Raw genomic sequence first — 11,985 nt, forward strand, 5'->3', positions numbered from 1 at the left:
CTGGGGCTGATTAAGTCGATGGTTAATGTATCCTCCTTGTGTAAAATACAGTAAATTTACTAATGTTTTCCATTTGTATTTTTTGCCACTGTTGTTGACTTTCCTGTAGTTGCTACTGCTGTAATCTTTCATCTTGTTTATTTTGCTGTTCGAGCTGCCACTGCTGTAATCTCTCTTCTTGTTTCTTTTATCGTTCTTCTTGTTTCTTTTCTTTCTCCTCCAACAACTGCTGTAATCTATCATATTTATTTTGCTGTTCAAGCTGCCACTGTTGCAGGTTTTCTTGCCACTGCTGTTGTCTCTCTTGTTTCTTTTATTGTTCTTCTTGTTGGATGAAAAAGAAAAGAAACAACTGCCGTAATCTCTCTTCTTGTTTATTTTCTCGTTCTTCTTGTTTATTTTCTTTTTCCTCCAACAACTGCTGTAATCTCTCTTCTTGTTTATTTTCTCGTTCTTCTTGTTTCTTTTGCTGTTCTTGTATTGCTGCCATCAAATCTGCTAAGCTGTAGTTTGATTTGCCGCTTCTCATTTCCATCTTCTTTTTTTTTGTCCCACTCTCTGACACCAATTTGTTACGCCTCTGATCGTTTGTTAATTTTCCGTAAAAAATTCTTTCCGAAGAAACTTTAGCGATGCAAGTCCCTTCTTAAATAAAACTAGTTTATTCTTTCTCAATACAACTTTGCAATACACTTAATTTCCACAGTCACGCTATAACTGAAACAAATGCTATAATTCACAACGACCGAACGATTGACGAGCTTCACTCAATTGTCGTCTCTATCTCTGTCTGCAATTCAATTCCATTGTTGCCGTCACTTCTTCGCGGTCTTATATACAAGAATACCGCACATCTAGTAAACACTCGAGGCTTCACGAAGGGACATGAATTTTCTAGATGCTCATGACGTGTTACTAGCGTCACATGACTTCTGCTGTCGTAACAGTATTATCTTTTTTATCAGGCTTTATCTGCAAGGACATTGTACAAAAATATTATAATGCATTGTTTTGCAAAGTTTGTTTTTCGTAGGGAGACTCATCATATGACTTGATACCATAATGTTTGGATAAAAGAAAGCTCTTCGGAGCATAGAAGTGGAGAATAAAAATAAAACATATATTTAGCAACTACAGTTGTTGTGGTGTGTATGATTTTTACAAGCTTGTGAAGAATGATTACAGTTATACTTATCAGTAGACATTAGTATTAGGCCTATTTCATTTTTATACACTACATTCTTAATCTAGTCCCTTAGTGATTTTCAAGAATTAAAAGAGTGTATAATAACAGTGTTCCAACCACACCATACTTGTCATATCCATTGCTGACAATGCATTTCACTCAATCCAGAGATCTTCAGGTTGGCTGGTATATAATATACACAGTAGTGGTCAGAACACTATTTATATAAATCAACAACAATAATTTTGGTGTGTATGCCTTTTACAAGCTGGCAAGAAATTGTTACAATTATATTTGTCATAAGACATTAGTATTAGGCTTATTACATTTTTAAACACTACCTTCTCAATCGTGTCCTTTAGTGGCTGCTATTAAACACTCAAAAAATTATGTTCAGTAGCTGTCATAAATATGTGTGTTGTAAACAGCTATATTATGTATAGTTTATTCGGGTTGTTTCTGGTAAAGACACCATATAGGTAGATTTTACAATGTATTTTTCCCTCAGGTTGTTACTATAAGGGACACCTCATGAGAATTTTTTGTATTAAATTTTGTTTTCAGGTTATTTCTTTAGATTTTACTGTATGTCTTGTTTCTCTTGGTGTGGACACCTTACATGAACATGCAATACATATTATTTCTAGAGAACATTTCTCATAGCTAGATATTATGTTGTTCCTTGTCATTATTTCTCTAAGGGACATTTCAGGTAATTATACACTAATGTATGGTTTGTTTAATATAAATAACGTTATGACCATTTTTCCAGAATGTATCTTTATTAGCTAAGTATTACACTGTTACAGTATATCATTGGTTTTGGATAGACTACTGTAACTATTACTGGACATATCAGCACATATGAACAGTTACATAATGCTTTGCACCTCTTTAATGGTAATTCTATTCTGTTTATGATGAATGCAGTTCAGTTGTATTCCAGTGTTGCAGTTGGAGAATGTGTAGATTGTATTATGACCATGATAAGAGAAAATATAGATCACTTACAACTTCAAAATATTTCAGCTAATTGTTTAGTATGAGCTCTGAGGTTTGTATTGGATAATGGGTATGTAAGATTTAATGGGGGATTTTATAAACAAATTAAAGAAAATGCTATGGGTAAATTGAGAATTAATAGTCCTGGCTTATAATATTTATGCATATACTTGAACTGAAAGCATTCATTTTTGGGAAAACAGGAGGGAATATTAGCCCATCAATCTGGTACAGATTCATAGGTAATAAATTTAAAGTGTGTGGAACACTCATTTAGTGTCACTTATTAGTTTCTATGAATAGAGTCCACCCATTCAAAACATTTACACTTATTTATGCCATACCAGGTAGAAATGTACCATTTTAAAATACTATCATTCATGTCAAGGGTGGGAAAATCATTACTGATATTTTTAGCCAACTACTAAAGCCCTTTGTTTGCATTTTCACTCACCTCATCTCCCTGCTGTAAAAAGAAGTATAAGTATTAATTATCACCATAAGATTGATAAAGCTTGTAGTAAAGAATTATGGAAGGAGGTTAGATAAAACTTTTTAAGAAAATGTTTACTTACGTGATTATGTACAAAACATGATAATGATTTTGATAGGAAAAAACACAGATAAGTGCTCCTGAACCATGGTAATAAGGAACAAAAATTTAAAGCTCAAGTTACTTAGGTGATACCATATATAAATGATAATATCACCACAAAACTGATGAAAATAGTAAGAACATCAGACTTGCAGACTAAAATACTACAAAATCCTAGCATCTCCCTTAAATCCTTAATAATAAGCTTAGTATTTAAAAAAGAAACAATGTGTAAAAAATATATGTATAGCTTACAAAACTACGTGATCAGCAACATTGTAAGAATATTGTTTATAAAATGACCTGTGGCAGGTGCCCTTGTGTGTATATAGGAGAAACATGCTGACCTGTACATAATAAATTTGAACGTACATGGCATATAAAACCATAGTACCAACGGTGCTATTGCTGAGCATTGTAGTAAAGAACATAAGATACCACAAGTAGGTAACATCATACGTCAAGATATTTTCTAAATGTCTTAGTTTTCTAGACTGAAAGATTAAAGAATCTATTTTTATTTAAAAATTAACTAAAAGCAAGAAATATAAAGGTTGGCCTCTAGTGTAGAGATATTGACTGTATTCTTAAGATTTTAATGTGTTTGAATTTTGACAAAATCTGTGCATTTTTACAATGGTTAAAATATATTTTTTACATTGTATTGTGTAGGTATTGATATAACAGGATAGGGATCTTTGTAAACATACTTTTAAAAACATAAAGGCGTATTTCATATGCATAGTTTATCCTCTTTGAAATTCTCTGATTTTAAGAGCTCAACCCTTGATTTATATGTATACTCTAAGATGTTTGTCATCAGGTTCTTTCTGTAAGACACACTTTATGTGAGTAGGTATTTTGACGTAAGTTTTTTTATAAGGTGATGAATGTTAGACACTGTGATCATGGTATTATTGAAGCCACTACAAAGCAGTTATAAATATACAAAATTGATCCAAAAGTTCAAATGCTTTCAAAGAATAGTCTCTTTTTTTTTTCTGACATATATAATCATTATAACATATGAGTTATTTTGATTGTTTCTGTAAGGTTTTTTTCAGGTTTTTTTGCTGCAAAGTACATATGAAATAAGTATATTCTACCTCACAGAAACAGATGAGATGCCATGAAATGTTTCTGTGGAATACATGTTACATAAGTGGACATTAAAGCATGTTCTTACATGTTTATTTTGTAGGATTCAGCTTACAGGATCAGATGTATTGTTTCTGTGTAAGAGAGAGATATTAATTGTATAGGAAACAGTATTGTATTTAAACTTATGATGTGATTCTTTAGAGACTGATAAAGTACACTTGACTGTAAGGGCCATTTTATATCAGTAGATACTGTAATATGTTGTTCTTGTAGAGTCCAAAACTGGATGATAGATTACGAGACCAGGGTGAATCAGATACAGATATGTGTGAGAAAGACCGTAGTAGTAGCAGGGAAAGATCTGGAGGGGAAAAATCACAATATCAGGAAGATTGGCAACCGGAAAACCCCTACTCAAAAAGCAAGGACAAAAAAGGGCATAGAAAACGAGTAAGTGAAATAACTGTATTTTTGTTACATACTTAACCTTAGAATATTTGAAATCATAATTCAGTTTTGAATAGGTTAATTAGTATTTTGTTTAGTAACTTCTAGTAAGAAGAAATAATATTTAAGATATTTTCTTTATTGAGCATTTCAAGATAAAAAATGATCTGCAAAACAAATGATGATCAGAGAAAAAAAGAATGTTTGATGAAACCAACTACATTTTATTACAAAACAAAATAACATCAATAGGAAGTTGAAATCTACTTTGAGAAACGGTGTAAATTTAGATGCTTCTAAGTCATTGTTGTAAGCTATATTTTTGATGTTATAATCTAGTTGTTTTCTAGAGGAAGCTACTAACCAAGTTGATGTACTAATCGAGAACCTTTGTCTAATATCTAGAGATGAGGATACATTGTATATAAATACGAGTAAACAATTAGTAAAACTAATGATAATTTAATGAAGTATTCAATAAGTCTTTGAGTTCCCTGCCAGAAAAGTTGTTCACAGATCATAATTAAAAGTGAGATTTATCATGTCTATTAGCAAGTATATTTTGTAAGTTTATTTGTGAGTTAGGCATACTTACCATAGTCTCAGAATTATTGTTGAAATATTGTTTTTGCAATTAGGCCTACAATTACAAATGGAAATAGCCTATAGGGAACATTAAGGAAGAAATAAACTTATTTATTATTGTTTCAAGAACTTGAATTCACATTATGTTTATTAGATAATCCAAAAGAACCATTCCAATGATAGAACATGTCACAACATCATAAAAATACAAACAGTATTATTTGAACTGTGCTTTGTTTTACAACTAACTGTGCATTTAAAGTTCTAGAATTATAGAAGGGTTTCTAATATGACATGTAGAGAATAAGATTTCCAAAACCTAGTAAATTCTGACAACTTACATGAAAATTAGATTATGTATGATTTTTAAAGAATAAAGTTCCAAATCAAGGAACTGGATATCTGAAAGAGATGAGGAGTAAGCTGGTCTGTTTGAAAAGTAGTTGTACATTTTTGTTCTCTAAAAAACTGTTGACCAAAAGGTTTTTAGCTTTTCCATGAAGTCCAACAGCATTTTGTATACAGTATATGTGCAGGTCTGCTAAAACAATGGAAATTGTGAATGATAATCTTTTAATGCCAAATGTACAATTTTGTTTTGTAATAAATTATACAATTTGTTTGAACCAAAAAAGTGACTTATTTCGGTATTCAAGCACATTTAGTAGTCTTCCATTTTATCAGCACCTTACCTCCAGTGGATTTAAGTATTACTAGGTAAGCTACAGTATCTCTGGAACTTTCTCCACTAGTGAGATACTAATCATTCCCCTTTGAAGGTTCATGACATTTTTTGTTTATTTTGACATCAGGTTGCTCTTTTTGACAGCTCCTGAGTCTCATGAACCTTTCATAACGATGCAAAATAAGATTCTCACACAGATTTAGTTTTAGATGCAATCTTTATTAGCTGGTGGAGGGGAGGGTATACAAATAAAATAGTTTTGATTAAATAGTATGTATTAAGGTTTCAAAATGAATCAAAGACAGATATGTGTCTGAGTCTTCATATATTGCCAGTAATGTTTTTTCCCACCTAAAGAGCCATACTACTAAAATGACAACTTTGGAACACTCACTTTTAAATATACAGAGGTTGAATATGTTATATTAAGATTGATTTTGCAGCTTCACTATGTCATTACATTTGATCATTCTCTGTCTGATGACCATGTATCTTGACAGTAGTCTTGCAGCACAGTTTCCATTACAAAAGACTGTTGTAAGGCTGTCAAAAGTACATCACTATTTTCTGCAGTTTCCATAACCCATTAAGTGTAAAAGGCCAACAGCTTCACAGCACCCTTTTCAACAGTCTGATCATGCTGAAATCTATAAGCATTGCATCTGGCAATTTGACTGGTATATCTTTGTATGGAATAACATGAATACCTATTTCATTCTCTATCTGCATGAAATATTTGATGGTTGAACAAATATGTCATGGAAGCAATTTGTGTATACATGACTTATGTTCCCTTTATACACAGAAATCCTTCTTCATTATGGTATGTACTGTTGTCTTTGGTGTTTATGAATTTTTATCTGTTACAAGATGCCACACTTAGCTTATCACGGCTGAGGTATGACTTCATGCAGGTCCCTTCTGATCCAAACTACTTAATATTCTTGGAAATTCAAAGTTCCTAATCAGAACACATCTCTATGAGTTTATGAATATTTTATGTTGGAAATAACATGTATATTGCCTGGCATCACACTACCAATGAAAGACCGAGCAATATTAAAATGTAGTTCCACTGTAGCTTTACGCATCTGTTGTGGTTCTCATTGGACTTACATATTACAAATCATTTTGATATAATGTAATGAACCATCCGTATAAAATTATTCTGCCTCTAAAATTAACCATACATGATGCTTTTTATACATTTGAAAAACCATTTTATTCTGGCTTTTCTTTTTAAACAATTTTTTCTAATATAAGTTGAAAATGTATTTTTTGATTAATCCAATACATCGTGCTCTTTTTGTTATAATTAACAATGTATTTACAATCCTAATTCATGCTTTTTTATTATCTTGTACTAGTGTCCGTATATTCCATTTGAAACTTCTTTCATAAACCATATATCTATTTCTTTTCACTTATTAATTTTATGTTTTTCACACTTCTTTATCAACCATAGTCTTTTTCATGCACTGAAAATCAACTACATCTGTATCATTCTTATTGAAAGCCAACTTACACACTTCCATGTTATCATGGTAAGCAGTTATAAATACACATGATGTCACTAATGGTCACTTCACTTGCTTTCACACTTATAAAACTCCCTGCTTATTCCAAATTTGCCTTTGAAGTAACAAAGGAGGCCTACTTTTTGACAGTGTTTCGTTTATCATCTTTCAAAATTTGTAGTGCACCTTGAAGGGATCTACACATTTTGTTAAAAAGATTAGAGAAAATCTTTAAACTCCAGATAATTATAAAATAACTTTTTATTTGAACCAATGTTTCGCTGCTTCATCAGGGTTAGTACATACAACTGACTGATATTAGAATATTCTTTAAATTATAAAACTGCTTGTAATGTTCTATTGCTGGAGTCTGCCATACCATGCATCTAACAATGTATAGATTATTATTAGTGTTTTACTATTGTTCTAAGATTATTGTGTAGTTATAATACTAACTTTTTTTCTCTAACCTTTGGTTTGTCATATTTGTAATTTTTAATTTTTGTTATCAAAATTAAATGTTTTTTTTTCTACTACCGTAAGTAAAATCTCCATCAACAAGTAGGCTGTCAATAGAGGATCGACAAAATAATTCATTGGTGCTTGTGTAAACTTAATGAAACTTGCCTAAATGGTAAAAGATAGAAATTGATCGATCTTTTAGTTAAATGAAAAGGGAATTATGATTATTTAAGTGTCAATATTGATGTTTTTTTTTTTCCTGTTTATTCACAGTGTTATTCATAATGTTGGCTTTAATACAAGGGCAGTCTTGTAAGTACTTCATTCTCCCCAAAACAAACAAAAAGAAGAGAAAAACTGGGCAACAATACTGGATTAAAAACAGTATCATTTTCAAGCATACTTGTGCTAAATTACATGATTAATCACCAAAAAAAACAAATTTTACTGTGTTTTTATTTACTTAGTAAAATCTGGTGATGATAAGAATTAACTTAATGCAGATCCTTCCTCTTATTTAACACCTCGGGAATGTCTTTGGTCAGAAATCTGGTTTTTGGTTCAGAGTTTTGAGCTAATAAACTTTCTGTGTGTAGACTTGGTTATGCTGTACAATATAGTTTGCATCTTCTTGTTTCTTGCTGTTATTGGTTGTTACCAATAGATAAATCCTTTAGGGGTTTTCCTTACCCAAAGGAATCAATGTTTTTGGAGGAAGTCTTTTTTTTTTTCATTCCATTAATTTTACACGTGAAAGTTTTACTCTGCTACTTAATATAGTCAGCATCTACAGATTTTAATGATTTAGTCTTTACTTTTTTTTTTTATCTTAACCAGCATGAACAAACAGAAGATCAGGGAGCTGAAGTAAAACGTCGAAAGGAAGATGACTCTGGTAATTTTTTAATGCAGTGTATTTAGTCCCTTTAATGTGATAAATTACAATCAGCTTAAATTTATTACATAAAACATAATTGAGTATTAGTAATCTCTAGTACACAGTCTAGCCATTAAAGTGATCTAAGAATCTGCACTTGAAAAGTAAAGTTTGTTTGCATCTTTAACCACAGGTGTAGTTTTACCAGTTTTTATGTATGTGGTAAATTCAACCCTCTTACTATGGTTAGGTCAGAGTGCACATCACAATATTTTAGAGAGTTACGTTAAAAATTTAATTAAACTATTATGAATGTATGGGAATAAACATGACATCAAAATGTAGTTAATAAATCAGATTTTAATATTATACAAGTTTTAAATTTTACAAGGAAATATTTTAAACAATCCTCAATCTCCCTTCACTAATTTATTTACTATCCCACTCTCATGTATGAAATTTAATTTAGCTTACTCATTATCACTAAGCATGGTAGTACTTAGTATGTAGTAAGTATGTAAAAATGGCCAACACATTCAATTTATTACTTTATGATGCCTACAAATAATTGCTAAAGTTGAATTATAGCCTTATTCGAGCACTTAAGTGCCATTATCGAGTGTTTTACAACTTTTATAACGGTAATATTATTCTGTTCTTCTACCACACATATTGTTCTGGGGAAATAATAAAAAGGAAAACTACTACATAGCAATGAGTTCAGTTTATAAGCATATATTAGTTCCGTGTTTCATAAATATTAGCTTCATTTCTGGTCGCTAGATGGCATCACAAAATGTTCTTACATAACAACTATGTGTGACTTCATTGCACAAGTATGATATTTCCCAAAACAATTTCAGTGAATATAACTAAATAAATTAATAATCTAAATTAATATTGAAGGTATCAAGAAGATCAAATATATATGCACCTGACAGATCTCTGTACATGCTACTGATGTCTGAGTTTAAAAACACCAGTTTCTTAATTATCAAAACTATACATTATATAGCAGTCTACCTTTCATCAAATTCCCAGTGAGAATGGCTTGTGATCTGTATGATGTTCTTTGTATTAATCAACATAACCATAGTATGTGGTGGAGTTGATTGTACACACATACAATGAGTTGGGACGAAGTTGTTTGGCATGGGTTCTGTAAATATCCCCTTAATTTAAAATCATAAATAATATTCAACATTAAACTGGTACACAATTAAAAACATTTTATTTAGGCCTATCTATGGCCTTCAAAAAGTTGACGACTCTGCATGTTTTGACATTACAACGTCATCCTGAGGAGTAACGTCGAAACGTGTAGAGTCGTCAACTTTTGTATGGTTTTGTGTATTCATCCCTATGTTGTTTCTGCCATCCCTACATTATACTTAATTTTTGCAAATTAGATTTTTATTACTTGAAATATAGATATTACTGATGCAATGTCCAACTCTTATAACCTTCAATTTTATTTGTTTACGGAGTCATAAATTAGAAAACCAGACCCACTTGCCACTCTCACTTATTACATAACTCGCAAATTGCCAACAAGTAATTAGTTCACAATCTCTTAAATGACACATTTTGTTACATTGTTTTCAGTATAGAGTATATTCTATTTTGTCTTCAACTTCAAAGTTTCACTTACTGATTTCAGATTGAAAAATGTAAATAATTATTTTAAGGTTTATTTGCCATAGTAAGAAAGCCAGTTAAATTATGATAGTTATAGGACATTATTTGCTTTGTGCATGGTATTTTTTGTGTTCTTAGTTGCATTATTTAAATAAATAAAAATTATTTAGTGCACTAATTCCATTAATATATAAAGAAAAGTAGGCTTAAATTTCATTGGCAACTGACAGCAAAAAAAAAAAACAAGGCAAAGGTAAGTTCTATATTTCTTGTTTTTTATGTATATTCTTTATTTACTGTTATAAAAGGAATTAAAATCTAAAATTAGAACTTAGATTTAAAGTTAGATTAGGTAAGGTAATGAAAAATAATAATTCTTCACAACTGGTGAATTACATCATTCTATAAGGTGACATGAGCTGCACATTCACTGAGTGATTTACAAAGTATGTGGCATGATTATTAGTTACACTGTTTAAAGGGCAATAAAATGATAAAATTAAGAAGAAACAGGTGTATTCTGTGTTACGTCTGTGTTCGTTTGTTAATTTCCCATAAAAATTCTTTCAGAAACAATACAAGTCCTTTCTTAATTAAAACTGGTTTATTCTTGCTCAATACAACTATGCAATACACTTAATTTCCACAGTCACTTTAACTTAAATGCACGCTATAATTTACAATGACTTACACACTTTACTTACGGCTTGACTCGATTATCTGTCTATATCTTCAATCTCTTTGTCTGCTATTCCAGTCCTGATTCATTGTCTGGTGCACTTATCTACAAGAATAGAGGGCGCGTGGAGTTGCCACGAACAGACATGATCCTTCTAGAATCTCGTGACGTGTTAATAGTGTCACATGACTTCCGCTGTCGTAACACTACCCCTTCCTTAGTATTTTTCATCCTGAACAATAGCCACTTACATTAAACCAATAGAAAATTAAAAATAACTTAATTAAATGTACAGAATTTACAAACACAAAATTAAAATTCAAGAAAGTCTCTTAATTATTTGGGACGTATCTTCTTCCCTACTGGTCTCCGTCTCGTTGGCTTCTGCTTCACGTGGGGTTCATCTGCTTCATCAGGAAATGGTCCTATTATTGGTAATAGTCCCATCAATGGTAGTAACTTCATCAAGGGCTTCACTGTTTCCCTTCCCAAAACCGGGTAGCGTTTCTTCTTCAACACATCTTCAGCAGCATCATTTGTTCCATTGTTTACTTCGTTTCAACTGAAATGTCCAGGACTGTGATAATGCCAAAGCCTGTTGGCATGCACCACCTTTGGCTTACCTCACCGACCACATTTTATTCGGAAAGTTTCGCCTGAGAGACGATCCACTATGTCATATGGGCCTTCCCATGGAGATTACAACTTAGGAGACTTCCCTTTGGTCTTCCTGGGATTATACAACCACACCTTGTATGCTGGTATAAAGCTGACTTCAGTAGATCTCTTATCATAACATAGGTCCATGGAATCAGCAGATGTTTTCAATTTTGAATGCACTCGATGATGAATATCATCCATCCTTTCAGATAACACTTTCACGAATTCTGACACATTTTTCAGGCAAATCTTCGTAAGGTGGGTGTCCTGTTATCAGATCCACTGCAACCGAAGTTCCCGACCAAACATCAACTTTGCTGGAGTGTATCTAGTGGCTTCCTGCTCTGCTGTTCTATAGGCTATCAACATTGGTGGGAGTAAGACATCCCAGTCATCTTGGTGGCAATTGCAAAACTTTGCCAATTCCTGTCCCAATGTCCATTTGTACTTTTCTACAATCCCATCAGACTGTGGGTGAAGTGGCATTGTTCTGGTCTTTTGTTTGCCAAACAACTTGCAGCATTCATGGAACACAGCTGATTCAAAGTTAC

General features: G+C 31.9%; 1 protein-coding gene and 1 long non-coding RNA gene across 2 annotated transcripts in view; both read left to right on the top strand.

Annotated features, from left to right (window-relative positions):
- The window catches only part of LOC106463008 (THO complex subunit 2-like), a 160,632-nt gene that overhangs the window by 117,802 nt on the left and 30,845 nt on the right, over window positions 1–11,985 (top strand). Inside the window, exons 10-11 of the mRNA XM_013922975.2 lie at window positions 4,158–4,334; window positions 8,418–8,475. Coding sequence (XP_013778429.1) covers window positions 4,158–4,334; window positions 8,418–8,475 — 235 coding nt within the window. The remainder of the gene's footprint in view (window positions 1–4,157; window positions 4,335–8,417; window positions 8,476–11,985) is intronic.
- Window positions 9,639–10,307, top strand: LOC111086657. The gene is made up of 3 exons (XR_002611393.1): window positions 9,639–9,762; window positions 10,063–10,068; window positions 10,297–10,307. It is a non-coding gene; the product is annotated as an uncharacterized LOC111086657 (long non-coding RNA).

The sequence above is a fragment of the Limulus polyphemus genome, unplaced genomic scaffold (genome assembly GCF_000517525.1).
Source record: "Limulus polyphemus unplaced genomic scaffold, Limulus_polyphemus-2.1.2 Scaffold1300, whole genome shotgun sequence".
Lineage (NCBI taxonomy): Eukaryota > Metazoa > Arthropoda > Merostomata > Xiphosura > Limulidae > Limulus > Limulus polyphemus.